Source organism: Chelonoidis abingdonii, chromosome 4, assembly GCF_003597395.2.
Source record: "Chelonoidis abingdonii isolate Lonesome George chromosome 4, CheloAbing_2.0, whole genome shotgun sequence".
Classification (NCBI taxonomy): domain Eukaryota; kingdom Metazoa; phylum Chordata; order Testudines; family Testudinidae; genus Chelonoidis; species Chelonoidis abingdonii.
In genome coordinates this window covers 112,834,136-112,852,953 of record NC_133772.1, presented here as the reverse complement: position 1 = coordinate 112,852,953, position 18,818 = coordinate 112,834,136, and the positions used below count along the sequence as shown (strand labels likewise).

The 18,818-nt window shown below is 45.4% G+C and overlaps 1 protein-coding gene across 3 annotated transcripts in view; it reads right to left on the bottom strand.

Moving 5' to 3' along the window:
• Nucleotides 1–18,818, bottom strand: part of ADCK1 (aarF domain containing kinase 1) — a 137,159-nt gene that overhangs the window by 105,691 nt on the left and 12,650 nt on the right. For 2 of the 3 annotated variants that reach the window (XM_032801914.2, XM_032801912.2), the window contains exons 2-3: nt 17,609–17,745; nt 10,382–10,465 (exon numbers count right to left, since the gene is read on the bottom strand). In XM_032801914.2, the coding sequence (XP_032657805.1) occupies nt 10,382–10,465; nt 17,609–17,745 (221 nt within the window). The remainder of the gene's footprint in view (nt 1–10,381; nt 10,466–17,608; nt 17,746–18,818) is intronic. The other variant, XM_075065586.1, reaches the window with a different exon arrangement.

The following is an 18,818-nucleotide window of genomic DNA, read 5'->3' as shown; positions in this document are numbered from 1 at the left end:
GACAGTATTTGGTCCTGCCACGAGGGTAGGGGACTAGACTCAATAACCTCTCGAGGTCCCTTCCAGTCCTAGAATCTATGAATCACACATTATATTCAAAGGTAGCACTACATGTTTGTAGGCCTCGTCCCTAGGATGGACAAAAACACCTCAGCACATCATGCTCTCAAACTCTCTATGGTCACACAAAGGGGTACATACTCTGGCCTTACCTGGCATCACTCAAGGGCTGTCCTAGAGATTCTTGGATTTGCAGGATTGAACCAGATCTGGAAACTTCACTACATGGTTCCTGCCACGTCACCATCAACCATAGTCACTCAGGCTGGTACCACAGCCCTCAGTAGACTATGTGCATTTGATGATAATCATTATCAAAAGCCTCTGACATCCAGCATAATGTACATCTCCTCCCTGTTTTCCTGGCCACTCCCACCTTCTTAGTGGCATTTAGGTAGTCAGTGCTTCTTCCTGGGAGTCCAATCTGTGCATAAACAGCTTAACTGGACCTTTCCAATGTGCACAACCTGTTCCTTATCTACAATTATTTTAATCTGGCATCAGGCTGATCAATTCCCTCATTGTCTTTAAGTCTTCACAGGCCTCCCTAGTCTTGACTAAGGTAAATCATTTTGTCACTTTGCCTCCTTTTCCAGATGGCTAATAAATATATTGAGCAGTGGCACATTTATCAAAAGCCTTTGGAAAATCTAAAGGAATTAGGGCCGTTGGTTCCCCTTTAACTCTTTCAAAGACGCTCACTGCTGGAGGAGATGCTGTGGGTAGGCAGAAGGGATGCCTGAGAAGGCTTACCCACCCTTGTTAATAAGTCACACAACCACAGGAGATTTTTTGCATCCTCTGCTGCTTCAGGACATCCTGAGGCTTTCCTTCATCCTCAGCTGACGAGACTGGCTTTTGCTTTGCAACTCAAAGTTCTGGATGTAGCCAATGGAGTCTTTTAAGGTTTGGGTCCTGCACAGCTAAGAGACCCACCTTTCTCTTTGTGCTTCAGGTCAGCTGAAATATTCAAGGCAACAGTCTCTAGATTTCAATGACAGGAGCAGGTGGGTGCTCTCAGTTCAGGACCCTTGAATCTGAAAGTTGTTTCCTCTATCACTCTGACAAATCTCAACTTTGCTAACCATCAGGGAATGTTCCAAGACCTATGTCTTCTCAAGCTTTTCTTTGGGTGGAGGGGTGTTGGAAGTGGAATCTGTAGATTTTAGTGGGGAGTTATTATTCCAAGCTGACATTGGTAGCTTTTGGAGCATATACTGAGTTCAGGACAGGTACATTTTTATGAACTCAAGATAAAAAAAGAAAACAGGTGTGAGAAGCATGACTTACCCTTACCAGCACTGATTTGCCCCAGCAATCTTTACGATTCTCTTAGCTATTGTTCCCAGCCTGAAATAAAACTCTTGGGTTTACAATTCTCAAGCCAACGTTGGTTTCTAGTTCTAAGATGGTGTAAATGGCCCTCACCTTCTGAGCAATGGCATGCAGTACCACAGTCCTTTTCTCCCCCCAAGTGCTCCTGCAGGTTGCCAGGAGACCTTGGTGGGCTTCAGTAGCTTGGCCCTCAGGCCAAGTCACAGAGGTCAAAGTGAACCCCTTCCAGGGTTCTAAAGAGTCCAATAAACAAACAGTCCCTTTGCCCTTGCTAGGGTCTTCAGCCTCAGCTCTGGGCCCTTTAAATTCAGCCCTTTGTTTGGGCTCCCAAATAAGGCCTGCTCACTTTTCCAGTTTATGCCACTTTTCCTGTGGTGGGGGGGGAACCTAGACCCACTCACTACTCCAGATTCCAACCTAGGGACCCTATAAACAGCAGCCACATGCTGCTCACCTCAATCCTTTGCTGCTAACTCACTGGGCCTCTTCCTGATGGGCCCTTTTGTCTCTAGCCCCTCCACAGACTAACATCCTCAGGCTCGTCTCCCTTTTCAATCTCAGTGTAAGTTCAGCTAGCCATAAACTCTGGCTACCTGCCAGGCTCCTTTGGCCTGAGAGCACCACCCATTTTCACTCTTCAGCTCCCAGGCAGGAACTGACCTGCTAAAGCCAGGCAGATCTTTTTACCTGAGCCAGCAGGACCATGATTGACTGTTGCTAACGCCTCTAGCCCTTGGAGGACCAGGTCTCTGGTTTCCAAAATGGCTGCTCTGAAAAGTCCACTCTAGGTGCGCTTGGAGGACCCATGTTTGCTGCTTTTTTCCTCAGAGCTTGTTGCTTCATGGAGAAGGGTGTCATAGGACAGTGGAGGCCCTAGAAGGTAGCTGCAAAGGCCGAATACACCCACTGATGGATATACCACTGGTTACCCTCTGGGTCTTTTGTTTTAATAGCTGCTTTCAAATAAGCCACACAAGCTCCAGGAGTTCAGCCATTTGGCTCCTCAGTTCCTTCAGAGAGATGCCATCTGTTCCTGGGGCCTGATCCAAAGCCCACAGATGTCAGTGGAACAGGCCCTTAGTCACTGACTGCAATTTAATTTCTCAGGTAGTTCCATCATCTGTCTTGTTTTTGTTGCCCGTATCTTTGACAGTCACTCCTTGAATAAACCAGAATATGTATTTGCACCCTCCTCCTCTGGGGTGAAAACCAAGGTAAAGAAACAAATCTCAACCGTGGTCTTTTTTCAGGGCAGGAATCATCTCTCAATGTGTGTACATCACCTAGTACAATGGGATCCTTATCTCAGATGGGGTCTCTAGGTGCTATCAAAATACAAAAACAACAATAATAATAAACATCTCTTTCTTCACTGATTGCTCCCTTTATATGCAGGAGTTACAAAAGGTTCATGGACTCACCTACAGGCTTTCTGTAGTTTGTGCTTTAAGAATGTCTTAGTGCTTCCATTCCTACATTTGGCTAGATGTTCCTCAAATTTCCCCTGGCTATTATTTACCTTTAAGAAGCTGCAAGGAAACAAAGCTACCAACAGTCTGTGATCCAACTGTGAGGGAACAGCCCCACCTGGAGGCAAGAAGCAAGAACACATGTGAGACACAGCCTTTCTGTTACCATGAGGGTATAGGACACGGGTAGGCAACCTATGGCACGTGTGCCAAAGGCAGCACACGAGCTGATTTTCAGTGGCACTAACACTGCCCAGGTCCTGGCCACCGGTCTGGGGGGGTCTGCATTTTAATTTAATTTTAAATGAAGCTTCTTAAACATTTTAAAAACCTTATTTACTTTACATACACCAATAGTTTAGTTATATAATATAGACTTATAGAAAGAGACCTTCTAAAAACATTAACATGCATTACTGGCACACGAAACCTTAAATTACAGTGAATAAATGAAGACTCGGCACACCTCTTCTGGAAGGTTGCCAACCCCTCGTATAGAGAAAGAGAGAGACACAAATCACAAAGAAGCCTGCAGATAATCAACAAATCAGACAGTTTCAGCTAGCTGAATGATCCAGTGTGTGAGTGACATGTTCACAACCTGCTCCTACGTTCCTACTGCTGGAATAGATGTGCAGTGACTATTTCAGACATGAAGGTGCAGGACCAGAAAATCAAGCTCAGACTAAATGAGGTGCCATTTACTGCCTCTCACCTTCCTCCTCTTCTCCCAGGCAGTGACAATGGAACAGACTTTTTCTCTGAACAAACACCTTGAAGTGCATAAGAATGTTCAGCTAAACCCACAACCTGATTGGCTTGATATCTCTAGCGCTTTAGAGTTCAAGACTAAGGTAACAATCACATAATGGGCAAGTCCATTGATGGGACTGACAGCGGGGGAGGAGTATCTTATTATAGGATTTATTTTAGCATCTGTTACATTTTCAGTGTAAAGTTCTAATGTTTCCCACGTTGGCAGGTGGTTCACTAGACTGTAGCACTCACACCCACACAAAGTCCCCAAACCACCAGCTGGCTGATCTACATAGGAGCTGGCCATGCGACAGCACTCACTGATGATGAAGAACAGACATAATGGGGAGCATATAATATGGCAACTGGCTGGCTTAGGATACTGGGGATGGGACACGATGCTTTTTGCCCTGTCACTGGTTACAAGCAGTTCACCATCTAAGGGCAGTTTGGTCTCATGGGAAATTAATTTGAGGTTCGCAGATCAGTTCACTACAAACAGGGTTCTTTTTGTAATGGTCTCATATGACCACACCAACTCGCTTCTCATCAGCTGACATGGGTCACAGAGACTCAGCTCATCTCACACCATAGAGAGGGTACCTTCAGTTCATAGAGGAGACACACCGTCAGGGGATATCTGTGGGAGGACCTTATGCTTATGAAGCTGCAAAGGGATGGTGAATCATGTATTCCCTAACAGAGCTGTTCTGAAGCAGCACCAGGGAGAGCTCCTTGCAGCATCCCTTAGCAGGTGCAGGCAAAGCTTCAGTCCTTAAACTTCAAACTGTTGTACATAGAATCTCGAGAAATTATCATAGACATGGGCTCCTTCTCCAGCCTGAACCATCTGCAAGTCTTAAGCCATCTTTACACACACTTCCTTCTTCCTTCCAGAGACAGGAGGCTCCAGAAATCTGGCCACTACACCACATGCCAATGTCCTCTTCATAAATACCACCCTCATTCAAGAGACAAACACTACAGCTTCCAGAAATAGCCTCCCAAGAGCAAGAGCTCTGTATTTCATATAGCGACGGCAGAAGGTGGAAGCTTCCAACTAACTGCCCAGGTCCAATAACCAGCAGCTTGACTGAGGAGATCATCCCAATTCTGCTCTCAGAGGTAATTAACCTCTTCGCACAATTTTTCCCTGACAAAGCAATTCTAAAGCCAACAAAGTTAATTCATGGACAGACTCTAAATATGTCCACAGACTTTCTAAGTGCAGATTCCTTCCCTCCTCATCTCCCACTGCCTCCTTATTAACATATGATGACATCCATGTCTTCAGCATCTACATGTTACACTAAACTGATGCATCATGGGATTTTTGTTCTATTCAAGCCTGTCAACTGTGATGGGTTCCCGCTGGGGTGCCACTTGGAACTGGGGTACCACTGAGCCCTCTGACCCACCAGCCTGGGCTCCCTTTCACACTGTGCTGCTGTGACAAGCTGCAAAGCCCTCCAAGCTTGCACTTTCACCAGCATTCACACAGGTAGGGACACACTCAACTGCGGTTACATGCAGGCTCTTTAACCACCAGCCTCCCAGCCTGGGACCCCAGAGAAGTACCATCCTGCCCTGGCCAAATCTGGCCAGTATATGGGTTTAATACCCAGTCTGCCTCCCCCTCAATGTGAAGAGGACATGCATACTTGTGATAACCAAGCTGAGATTTTCCCCAAACACCTTAGTCAAACGCGCACTGGCTTGGATTAAAACATAAAATAAGTTTATTAACTACAAAAAGATAGATTTTAAGTTATTAAAGTGATCGCAAACAGATCAAAGCAGATTACCTATAGAAAATAAACAAAAAACCCAAACTGATCTTAACATATGAGATAGGTAAGATATGAATTAGCAAATTCTCACTCTGAGTGATAAGAAGGTGGCAGATTCTTAAGACACAAGCTGCCCTTGCCTTGCAGCTGGGGTCTCCCAGGTTTTCATACGTAGGCTACAAATCCCTTTAGCCTGGGACCATCACTTCCCCCAGTTCAGTCTTTGTTCCTCGGTTGTTTCCAGGTGTGTAGTTGTAGGGAGAGTGAGGTACCATCATGATGTCATTTCCCCCCTTTATATCTTCTTTCCACTTGCTGGAAAGCTCTTTTGTTGTGACCTGGCTCAAACAGTTCCCATTGTGCAGTGCTATCTCTGAGAGGTTTCTATTGTACACAGTTTCTCGGGTAATCCTTGTGCTTGTGTGCATTTCCTTAGTAAGCCATTAACATTGTTTGGCCTTTTTACTGTTGTACCTGAAAGACTGCTTGTGGGTGTTTTCAACCTCACAACAGGTTCCAGTAACACATACATAGTCAAAAGTTTATAACTTCACATACAATAATAGTACATACACGCCAACAAGATATTAATGTCCAGCAGATCAAGACTTTTAGAATGATACCTCCCCAAGGCACACTTTGTACAAAACATATCATAATTACATGACAGTGGTGAATAAGGAGGTGCCAGGGTGTCACATTGAGCATGCAGCATTTCTGTAGCAATGGGAAAGATGGCACACACCTAATTGCTACTACCACCACACTTTGATGCCAGCCCTGAAACAAACTTTGTGCTTTGTGACACCTTCGGATCTGAAGGTGGGACCTGCAGAAAGACAACAACATCCATTTATGAAGTGTCAACAATGGCACCCAGATGCTATTGTGATGAGCATGTTCAAAATGCTCCAGGGTAGGTAAAAGAGAGATTAGAGAAACAGAGACATTACAGAGAGGCTGTGTTTTCCCAGAAGGAGAGGGAACCTGAAGAAATGTCACAATCCAGAGAAGAAAGGAAGACATCAAGTAAGAAATCTCCAACCTGACAAAGGTGGCTGAGCTGACATCCCTCATCTCCCCTGTGATCTGAATTACACATGAGGGGATGAGCAGGCGGCAATGCCCACTTTAGCTTGTGTCCCACCAACAACAAGTTAAGCAAACTAGCAGGAATGATTAGAACCATATCATAAACCTGTGAAAGTACTGATCTCCTGGGGTGCTCCTGACCCTGGACACACATATACATCCTACTAAGTATCCAGTGTCTCCAGAGCTAAATATGGCCAGAGATGATCACAACATCACTGGATCAGCACTTACTGGCATTATCAGCAACTGAAGGGAAGTGCTAGGAGTGCCATGAGATTCCTCCCTGCAGATTGAAGATTAGGGTTACCCTGCTTGCCAAGCCATCAACATTGTTTGGAAAGGTTGTTCTGGCAGGTGTGAAACTTACATGGCTCATGCCAGTTTCACTCCTGATACTGACAGCTATAAGTATCAGCAGAAGGAGTGGCAAGGACAGGGCTCTTATCTCACTTGGTTGTTGGGAAAGGGCATGGGGTACTAGCAGAGCAGTAGCTCCCCACACTTCTTGGCTGGAGTGAGGGAGAGGCCAAGAGAAGTGAAAGCATCAAGCTGAGATTAACAGATCTCAGAGAGACATGGCTACATCCCAGCTCATACTGTTGTCTCATAGGAAGTTGTAAATATTCCCTCAATTTGCTGATCATGAAGAGGTGCTGAGAACTGCCTAGCTGAGAACATTAGCATCAAAAGTGCCCCATGAGGGACAGAAAAAGAGAGTGATATTGAAGAGGTTTCCTTGGAGCTAAGTGAGAACCTGGCTATGAGTCCCCAGGGAACCTGTTTCTTTCTTAATTGGCTTTGTATTTAATTGTTTCCTAATGACTATGTCCCTGTTTGGCCCCAACAGGCTCAGGAACTGGTGCTGCCACTGAGGTTTCCTGTCTCTCAACTGAAACAGTGGGTTATTCAGGGTCTCCTGTTTAGCTGCTTAATAGAAATTATTATTACACAGTGAGCATGTGTTCTTTATATTCCAGTAGCACCCACAATGTGCTGCATACGGTCTACACTCGCAAACAGACACAGTCCCTGCCCCACGGAGCTGGCAGGCTAAGCGAATGAGCAGCATACAAAGGGCAGAAGACATGGGAGGAAACAGCCAGTCAGAATATATACACAATATTTTAAAATAAATGCCAGCTATCCCCAAGTCACTCTCTATTGGGCCACTGTCATCTGGCTAGTTTCTTGTAGCTTCGTTAGCTGATGTGGGCCTTGATGAGGAATGGGAGGCAGAAGGTGGATCAGTCCAGGCCTGGATGATGAAACACAAAAATAGTCATGGGAGCAGCACAGAAACAAGGGGTTGAGGCTGGCATCACTGCTGGAGTAAAAGGTGGGGGCTGGGAGGCTGACAAAATAGGAGATGTTGGTGCTAGATTGAGAGCCCTGAAGACTGATGCCTCTGTTTATCCACGGAACAGGTGTAGCATGGGCAACCCCTGGGGCTGGTGTCCCTCAAACACATACTGCCACCTGCCAGCGCACCATGCCCCTGACCTGGAGGGACTCACCCTCAGACTGAGAGGGCAATGCAGTCTCTCTTGGCCACTGCTGATGGTCAACAAGGGGCCAATTAGTGCCAGGTCTGATGGTGAATTTTCTGATGACTCATCTATGAAGCACCAGTCAGAGACCCAACAAACACAGTCCACAGAGACCACTGAATAGCTGTCAGGTAGTAAAGGTTTTCAGTTACTACCCACCTGGGGCTGGACTGAGACTAGTGCCCTAAAAACAAAGGGCTCTGTATGCAATTCCCCAGTCCCACTGCAGGGTCATTGTCTTCTGCATATCTGACACTTTGCTAGCTCAGCCATCCCAAGAGCGTTGCTAGAAGGCCACATTCCTAGTTATTGTCAGCTAAAACACTCCTCTCCACAATATTCCCCCAACAGCAAGACAAGCCAGGACACTACACTCACTGAAAGAGTTTCACCTGCTCATGCTGTGCCTGAATTTGCTTCACAGCCTCCATATCCCTGCCTTTCCTCTGTCAGAAGCCTAAGACTTGAAGAAAATGCAGGCCATGGTGCTAAGTCCTCTTGCATCGCACTGACTCGCCCTGCCAAGGCACAAGTGCTGACTCAGCTAGTCTTGGCTGCCAAGTGGGGAGAGCACAGCACAGCTCCAATGAACAGGGGTCCTTTTCTGATGTCCAGAGCACAAATCGGCAAACCATCAGAAGCAGCTTGACAGAGGTTAATGAGGCCATGGAGAAACACGGCAAAAGGTCGGAGTTTTGCAAGGGCTGCTGGAAACAGCTGTCAAACTACAAGCAGTCTGCAGCACCAGCGACTCCACCACCTCAGCTTCTCTCACAGCAGCTACAACTCAGCCCTTCTGCAGACCCAGGTTTCAAAAGTACAATCTTTTTAAAACACTTCTAATGCTGGGGAAGGTGCCAGATCAACAAGCCTGGAATCTGAAGGCTTCTGAGCCAACAGCTACAAATTAGGCAGCGGCAGAGCAAGCTTCCTCCCACCACACTGCTCACAGGCCTGATCAACTCCAGGGGAGTTCAGTCTCCCACTCAGTCCTTGGCCACTACTCTAAAGTTGCCAATTTGGGGGTCAGTTGATTATGATGGCAGGTCGTGTGCTGTGCACGCCTGTCCACTAGAAACTGGACTGAGAACCCACCACCTCTATTCACTTAGACTAATGGACAGCTGTCAGAAGGTTGTGATTTTCACTCACTATCAACTAGTGCTGGATTGGACCCAGTATCCAAGAGTGAAAGCCATAGTCCTCAGGGCTACTGGAGAGTTATGCAGATGGCAGAGATACAGGCAGACGGAGAGAGAAAGCTCCAAACTCCCAAGTTTGTCAGTCTGGCATCTACCACAAGTTTCTTCAGTGACACCCACCTGTGATTAGAAAAGTTACAACAAACGCTATTTCTTTAGTCGAAGGGGAAGGTGAGAGCAACCCCAGGCAGGCTGCTCTGCAAGACACATCTCAGCACTTTGAATTAGTTAAAGCCAAGTATATGTTACTAAATACTAAGAAGGGTTGTGTGGTGCACTGGTGGTGGCAGTAGGGGGGTGGGTGGCCCAATCTACTAGTTCTTCACCTCAGGACACCGGAGTCTAACTCCTAGATGCGTTAGGTGAAAAAATAAACAGGCTTGGTAATCCTATTGCAAAATTACTGCCTAATTTGGCATAGATCAGCACAATCCATATTCTCTATTCTGAAGAGGCCCCAGGACTAGTACCAGCAGAGGGGCTGCAGGGCAGGGACAGCACTGAAACACAAGGATCTGTGGGTCAGGATTGAAGCGCCCTGGCAGTGCAGGTGGAAAGGGCCCAGGTCTGAAAAACAAGAGATCTGCAGGGCAAGTTTGAAAGGCCTTGGCAGAGATGTTGTCATTTATAATCTTCGTTCCTGTCACTACAGATGCTATTTTTATTCATATTAATTAGTTACCTCAGAACACAGTGACAGAAAGCCTGGCAGCGAAGAGTCCTTTAGATTGCCCAATTACTTCTCAATTTCTTCAGGGATGCTCTGCAGCCCTGACTGATCCCAGAGGATTCACCACTCGTCCACCATATCTGCCCCATTTCAATTCACTCAAACCTTATGTTACAGCCCCCACCAACTAACTGGCCAAGCAGGACAGAGACAAGACTCTCTTGCTGTTGCTAAGCAACACACTGCCTACCCACTCCCCCAGCAGCGCAGTGCACTACATCAGTAGCGCTCCACTTCAGACTAAGCAGCAAGGAGCCTGTAGTGGGAATCAAACCTGCTTTCATCCCACTGGCTGACTGACTAAGGCAGTAGCTCGGTGGATTGCATTGCCGTTGGTAGAGCTCTCTTTGCTTGCCAAGCCTCTGGGGGACAGAGCCCTGTGCTGTGGTCACGTTACCTGTGATTTGAGGTAGGCATACTCGTGTGATCCATACGGGACACTCCGGAGAGAAGTGAGGTAGTCATAGGTGATAACAGCTGTCTGAAAACCAAGCCAGAAACAGTATGAAGACTCTGCAATAATCTCTGATCAAGCCAACAAAGCTTTTATTAAAGGGACTCTTTCTACTTAGCTTTAGGCCCTACATTTAAGTTTAGTTTAAAATAAAAGGGTCACAAGGAACAAAAAGTAATACAAATAAAAACATTCACGTCAATGAAAATCAGTGGCTTACACTTATGGCAAACTTCCCTGCAGGGCAGGAAACTCAGTAACATGGAGCTATTAAAAATAAGTAATACTCTGTACTTCTAGAGCACCTTTATTCCAGACCATCAAAGCACTTTACAGGTATTAATTAATTATATATCCCAACCCCCCCGGGAGACAGGTCAGGTGGGGAAAATCAAAAGGACAGAGTAGGGGAGTGACTTGGCCAGTGTCACACAGTGAGACAAATGCAGAGCCGGGAACAGAACTGAAAGAAGCCTTGATACCCAATGTGCCTTATCCACAAACCAGGCCCCTCATATATGGCGAGCAGGGTGTGAAACTAACTAGAAACAGCCTGAGGCCTGCATATGAACAGGAGTCTTTCCCTTTCCCTCCTATCCAAACCCTGCAGGCAAATCCAGGATTGGCAATGCCAGAACAGCTGCCATGATGTCAAATTGTGATGTTTAAGCTATTACTCGAGGGATAGTACAGGAAATGTCAGACTAACATCCATACGCACCACAACTACTCCTGTGGTTTGGTAACTGATCAGCATTACAGACACCTTCACTGGTTACAAATCACACAATTCAGTTTGTGTCCATGTAGCAGCTTTTCTACCATTGTGCTCACACATACTACACAGCCCATCTGTATTCATATCAGTGAGTGCTGGGAAAACCTGGGCAGCTAGCCCTTCCTCCTGGCCTCAGCTGGGGAGAGAGTGGCCAAAAGATATGCATGCAGAGCAGCATAAGGGGCAATGCTTTTTGGGATGTCCAGTGCACAGAGAGAACCAGACAACCTAGTTACAAAGATATAACATGGGGATCCAACTACACCTCTACCTCGATATAACGCTGTCCTTGGGAGCCAAAAAAATCTTACCGCGTTATAGGTGAAACCATGTTACATTGAACTTGTTTTGATCCACCAGAATGCGCAGCCCCACCCTACCACCTTATATCCAAATTCATATTATATCAGGTGGCATTATATCGAGGTAGCGCTGTACATGTAAAAGAACAATGTTATGACCTGGTTAAGGAAGACAACCATGTAGCCAAGCTACTGGCAAGGGTGAAACACTCTTAGTTACTCTACTTATTAACCCTGTTAACAATGTGAGTGGGTGGACACAAACCATGTTTGGAGTTGACCAGGCAACTGGTTATAAACTAGGTTAAAAGTTGCAGACAAGGTAATGTAGACAAGGTAACCCTTTTCAAGTGCCTATGTGACTGACGGGCCTAAGTCCAAGAGAGACTTAGGCACTGAGGAGTGTAAGTTTCATTAAAACCAATGGGGAGTTAGACTCTGAAGATGCAATATCACGTTTGGAAATGGGACTTAGGATAAAATTTTCAAAAGCACCTAGGCCTAAAGTTTCTCTCTCACTCCACAGTCAGGAATGGAGATGGAAATATTCAGAGCAATTTCACAAAGTTTTAACAGCATTGAGCATGGGTCACTTGCTGTTATGAACCAGTTAACAGCAGATTCTCTGTAACTGGACATTTTTTAATCATGATTTGAGGACTTCAATAACTCAGCCAGAGGTTGTGTGTCTATTCCAGAAGTGGGTGCATGAGGTTCTGTGACCTGTGATGTGCTGATCAGACTAGATGATCACCACGTTCCCTTCTGCTCTTAAAGTCTATGAGTCTAATTGTAGCATTTGTGATAAGAATTCCCATCTGGATTTCAATCCCCACCACCACTTCGGGGTTCAATCCCTTTGTAATGACAGGAGCCATTTGCAAAATATAGATCTGGAATCAAATTCCCAAACATCTCAAAACGTACAGGGCATTTGATTCTGTGGTGGGCTGAATGCCCAGCACCGGCGTAAAACTTGATGGGCCCCTTTACACAAAGTGCAGCTAACATGTCCACAAGCCCAGCTCTCTGAAGACAAAGGAGACGATGGCATTTCTGCGTTAGAAAGAGAGTCACTAGAAATGAGCAATGGGCAAACTATGGAAGATTCAGACAAGCCTCTGTCCAAAGCATTTACCAACATCAAAAAATAGCTTTGGAACAGGGGGACGTTTGGATCAGCTTTGGGTGAAGGTTTGGGTTGGTTCGTATGTTATCTCTTGTCCATGATGGTAATTATCCCTTCCAACTTGAAAAGAACGAGCTAACAGACTGCCCTGCATTACAGAGGAAGAGGAAATTTAATTAAGCAGTTACTAATTACATCGTAATCTTGAACAACAAATTAGTATTACGATGATTCTGATAGGCAACTCTGACATTGCTAAATCCCCAAAAGTGTCTGAGATGCACTTCAGCTAAGACATAGGATGTTAACTTGATGCTTTCTGAAAAGGCAGAGCCAGTGTTAGACCCTGGAAGAGGCAGAGGGCAAACAAAGCAGCTCCGTCAGATTTCTAATGCTATCCAGAATGCAGAGGTTTTCTTTGACTTGTTGCTCTCCAGGCCCCAAAGAGCACCTCACTTTCATCAAAGACTAGTTCTTTACGCTCCATACTCTAGAGGATATAAGATAGATATAAGAAGACGTATGAGATCATCCAGTCCCTCTTGATGGCAATGCAGCATTGGTGCCCATGGTGCATTTCCCAGCCTTTTGTCAAGTCTAGTTTTAACATTCTCAGAGGATGAAGCTTCCACTTTGAGTCATCCAGCTGCTGGCTTCCCACTCCCCTCAAGTTATCACCTGATCTCCTCATCTCCTGGGGGAGTCCCCACTCAGCGTCCTTGCCTTTCTGTGTTTTCTCTCTGCTAGGCCCTCAAAGAGTGACCAAGCATGAGCAAAACTCGATTCCCCAAACCTGAACTCAGGCAATAGTTTTCCCCCAAGCCACATAAGCAAGGAAGTTTAACAAGGACAGATGAATACACATGGATAAATTAAGAACTGATGCAAACCTTCCAGCAAAAGTCAAACTCGCCAGAGGTTTGAGAATATAGTGGCAGGTCAGATTTGTTGTCTTCCCTCTCCACATCTTTGTTTCATGTTTACAGCTGTTGCTGCTGAATTTGGCCTGCACACGCCCTGGAGACAGCGCCCCTAGCTGCAGCCTGGCTTTGCCCCAAGAGGTTGAGTTAAGCATCCAGACTTTTGGGTACTTCTCTGAATATAACTTTTGAACATTTTGACTACCATGACTGAAGTCCTTCTCCCCCCTCTCAAATCACAAACAATTATGGGAGCCTACTGACCTGCTAAGTAGGGGTCTGCCCAGGCTGGATTAAGGACAGGCATTATAGGTCCACCTCGAGGTCCCCAGCTCCCAGAGGCACATGTTTGCAATAGAATCTAAGCCCTCATTTTAAAGAAGTCTCATCCCTCATGTTTGGGGAGAAACACTTGAAAACGAAGGAGTTAACACCTTCTGACCCTGATAAAGAGCCGATCACAAGGCTGGGAAGGCAGAGGTCATTAGTGCAGCAGCATGGGAGAAGCTCACACTGGAGCAACCTGACATATGTGGCCTTATGTATGTTAGAAGAAATAAACCATTTAAAAAAGTATTCCTCATATTTTCTTTTTTTAAAAAAAAAAATAGTACTCCAGTACTTACAGGGGCTAGAGACCACCAGCAGATTTTTCTGTGGGATATTGTTAGCGGTTGCTGCTGTAAAACCCTGTAATATATGGCAGCAACATGGTCTAGTAGCGGACTGAGCCTGAGAGCAATGGACTGCTGAGTTCTAACAGCTCTGCCACTGACACCCTCTGTGGCCACGGGCAAGTCACTTCACCTCTCTATACCTCAGTTTCCCCTGGGGTGTACGGCTGGTCAGTGGTGTTTGTACAGTGAACATAAGAATGGCCATATTGGGTCAGACCAATAGCCCATCTAACCCAGTATCCTGTCTTCCCACAGTGGTCAATGACAGGTGATTTGAAGGGAATGAACAAAACAGTCAATCATTGAGTGATCCACTCCCAGCTTCCAGCAATCAGAGGCTACAGACACCCAGCACATAGGGTTGCATGCCAGAGCATCTTAGCTAATAGCCATTGATAGACCTAGCCTTCATTAACTTATCTAATTCTTTTTTTAACCCAGCTATACTTTTGACCTTCACAACATCCCCTAGCAACAAGTTCCACGAGTTGACTGTGCATTGTGTAAAGAAGAACTTCCTTTTGTTTGTTTTAAATCTGCTGCCTATTGATTTCATTGAGTGCCCCCAGTTCTTGTGTTATGTGAAGGAGTAACAACATTCACTTTCTTATTCACTTTCTCCACACCGTTCATGATCTTTTAGACCTCTGTCATATCACCCTTTAGCTATCTCTTTTCCAAGCTGAAAAGTCCCAGTCTTTTAAATCTCTCTTTACAAAGAAGCTGTTCTGTACCCTTAATCATTTTGTTGCCCTTCTCTGTACCTTTCCCATTTCTAAGATACCTCTTTTGAGATGGAGTGGCCAGAACTGCACGCAGTATTCAAGGTGTGGGCATACCATGGATTTCTATAGTGGCATTATGATATTTTCTGTCTTGTTATCTATCCTTTTCCTAATGGTTCCTAACATCCTGTTAGCTTTTTGACTGCCACTGCACAATGAGCAGCTGTTTCCAGAGAATGACTCCAAGATCACTTTCTTGAATAGTAACAGCTAATTTAGACCCCATCATTTTATATGTGTAGCTGGGATTATGTTTTCCAAAGCACATTACTCTGCATTTATCAACACTGAATTTCATCTGCCATTTTCTTGCCCAGTCATCCAATTTCGTGAGATCCCAACTCTTCACAGTCTGCTTTGGACTTAACTATCATGGGTAATTTTGTATCATCTGCAAATTTTGCAACCTCCCTTTTTTCCAAGTCATTTATGAATAAGTTGAACAGCACTGATGCTAGTACATATCCCTGGGAGACACAACATTTACCTCTCTACATTCTGAAAACTGACCATTTATTTCTACCCTTTGTTTCCTATCTTTTAACCAGTTACTGATCCACGAGAGGACCTTCCCTCTTATCCCCTGACTGCTTACTTTGCTTAAGAGCCTCTGGTGACGGACCTTGTCAAAGGCTTTTTGAACTCCAAGTACACGGTATCCACAGGATCACCCTTGTACACATATTGTTTCCTTTTATAAAAGTCAAGTTGACTCTTCACTAACATGTTCATCTATATGTCTGCTAACTATAGTAGAGTCACTAACATGTTCATCTATATGTCTGCTAACTATAGTAAAGAACAGAATTTCAACCAATTTGCCTGGTACTGAAGTTAGGCTTACCGGCCTGTAATTGACAGGTCATCTCTGGAGCCTTTTTAAAAAAATCAGCGTCACATTAGCTATCCTCCACTCACCTGGTACAGAACCTGATTTAAGTGCTAGGTTACATACCACCTTTAGTAGTTCTGCAATTTCATATCTGAGTTCATTCAGAACTCTCGGTGAATACCATCTGGCCCTGGTGACTTATTACTGTTTAATGGGTCAGTTTGTTGCAAAGCCCCCTCTGCTGACTACTTAGTCTGGGACATTGAAATGATAAAGTGTCAAGTACTATACTTTGAATTATTTTAAATAAGGTGGTGGCAGTTGATGTTTCTGCCATACACTTTCAAAACAAACACCCTCTCAGGTCCCAGACATTCCTCACATTACTTTCTGCTTTGGCCTACACACCTTTCCAGCCTGTGTGTATAAAGGTTAATGGATTCTGAGATCAGCTACAGAACCTGCTTCTTGCAGTCCTGCACTCAGGAGGTGCTCCTTGTAATTCTCACTAATGAAGCATTTAAAAAGTGCAAAAGATGCAGGCTGACAGCTGCTTAGCACCAGGGGCTTGTAAGTGATGGAGCTCCAGGCCTGAAGCAACAAATGTATGGCACAACAGAGGTGCAGGGCAGACTCATCTCCTACACAGTTTCTGCTCTACCTTGTTTCTGGCTGCCAATGCATTCTCCAGAGAAGGCTCTCATGGAGAGGGTTACAACCTGTCTAGCTGTCAGCTGCCATGCTCATGTTTTTGGATGCTGTGATCAACATCTGTGATGAAATGAAGATAACACTCATCCAGGACTAGTGGGGTTCTTCGCCATTTATTTTAGAAACAGTGTGTGTGCTGCCCCCACGTGCATCTCCTGCCTCACCTCTCCCACTTTACCCTTCCCCTGACAATAATCCCCCAAAAACACATTCAGACACCTTCCCCTCTCCAAATTCCTCCCACTAACGACCCCAAGACAAAGTTTACAGGCAGGGTCCCAGAATAGTATTAATTCAGCAACATGGTTCTTTCAACAAGCTGTTACTGCAGATTGGCAGAGGCTCTGCGGGTTTTTCGCCTTCCTCTGCAGCATGGGGCACGGGTCACTTGCTGGAGGATTCTCTGCACCTTGAAGTCTTTAAACCACAAGCTGAGGACTTCAGTAGCTCAGACATAGGTCAGGAGTTTGTTACAGGAGTGGGTGGGTGAGATTCTGTGGCCTGCATTGTGCAGGAGGTCAGACTAGAAGATCATAATGGTCCCTTCTGACCTTAAATCTATGAGTCTATGAGAAAGAGGAGCCACCATCAAGGACGCAGTAAGCAGCTTCAAAGCAAAATGACTGGAAAAAGCAGTGGGATGATGCCCAGGACTGAGTTCTGGATAAGAAGTGGATGAAGGGGAGTGGGGTAAAGAGATATAGCAAAGTGGGTGTAGGCCCCACAGGGCTCTCCAGACAGATTTATCAATCAGCTATACTTTCACTCATTGTCACGGTCTCTTTCTGTCTCTCTTCCTCTTCACTATAAATTACCCTTCAGCCCTTCTACATGTTTAACCTTTCTTCCCCACACAAATAACAAAACATAGAAAAACCCAAATTCCTGAAGCTCAGAGCCAACTGTGCACTTGAAACATATCAATACAGTAAACTCAGCGCCAGGACTGAGCTCCAGTTCCCTCTTGAGGATCCTTCTAACCCAGCCAGTAAATCTCTCACCCTACCCTCACACACCCTGCCAGGGTGAAACTTACTGTGGCAATGGCTCTGCCCACCCGAACAGCTCCAAAATCATTGGGATCCAGGTACTTGCTGCCATATAGGTAGAAACCAGAGCTGGCTGCTGCCAGAGAGACAAGTTTCAAGGCCCTTCTGGCCATGCTGGCGACCACTGCAGAGATACAAAACAGGAACCATCACCACTTGAGTGGAAGAAGAGAGTACATGAGGATCAATTCAGGCCAGCCTTGGCCGTAAATTCAAAGTCATCCAAGTGCTTCCTTCCAGAACTCATTTTTCAGGTTGATCAGCTGTCAAGTGAGCATGTGAAGGTCTGTTAGAGCAGAAGACTCTATTAGAACAGGCCTAATGGTTTCTACCTCTTGCTATAAGAGGAGAGTGTGGTCTAATGCTTAGAGCAGGGGCCGTGGGAAACAAGTCTTCCAAGTTTTAATCCCCGCTCTGCCACTGACTCAACACTAATGCTTCTCTGTACCTTAGTTTCATAGTGATCAGTAGACAGGTGCACAAGGAGCTCTGTTCCAAGCTCGTCAGTATACTACAACAGTTGTCTAGTGCCTAGAGGCCACAAATCAAAGATCAGGGCTCCACTGTGCTAGACATCGTACATACACATAACACAAAGATCAACCCTAGCCCTAAAGGGTTTACGGTCTAAGTATAAAACAAGAGACAACGGGAGCATAAAACAAACAGCAGGCACACAAAGTAACGGTGAGTCAGTTATGATTAGTGTAATAAGCAGTAGTCACAGCACACCAGCTGCCTAACCATTATCATGAGTTTTGTAGGCTTTAGTAGGTTTTAAAGGGGGATTTAAAGGAGGATAGTTACAGATTTTTACAGGGAGCTCCTCCCATGGGTAGGAAGCACAAAAGTGCCTGTGGGAAAATGTTCCAAATGGACAGGCAGGGCTGTCATTATTGATTGAGTGGACAGGTCGGGGTCAATGTCTCAGTAGATGGTAGGATAGAGACATGCCATGAAGTGCCTTAAAAGTCAAAACAAGTAGTTTGTACTTCATGCCATGGAAAGGGGAGCCAGTGGAAGGAGGCAAAGAAGGGGGTGACCTGGTCAAAGCGACAAGCCAGGAAGGTACCTGCCTTCTCATTATCATGGGAGAAGAGGCAAAAAATGAATAATCATTTATGATCCTGCCTGAGGCCGTATGGTCCAATAGTTAGAATATGAGGCTGGTAGTCATGATACCAGAGTCCTCGTCCT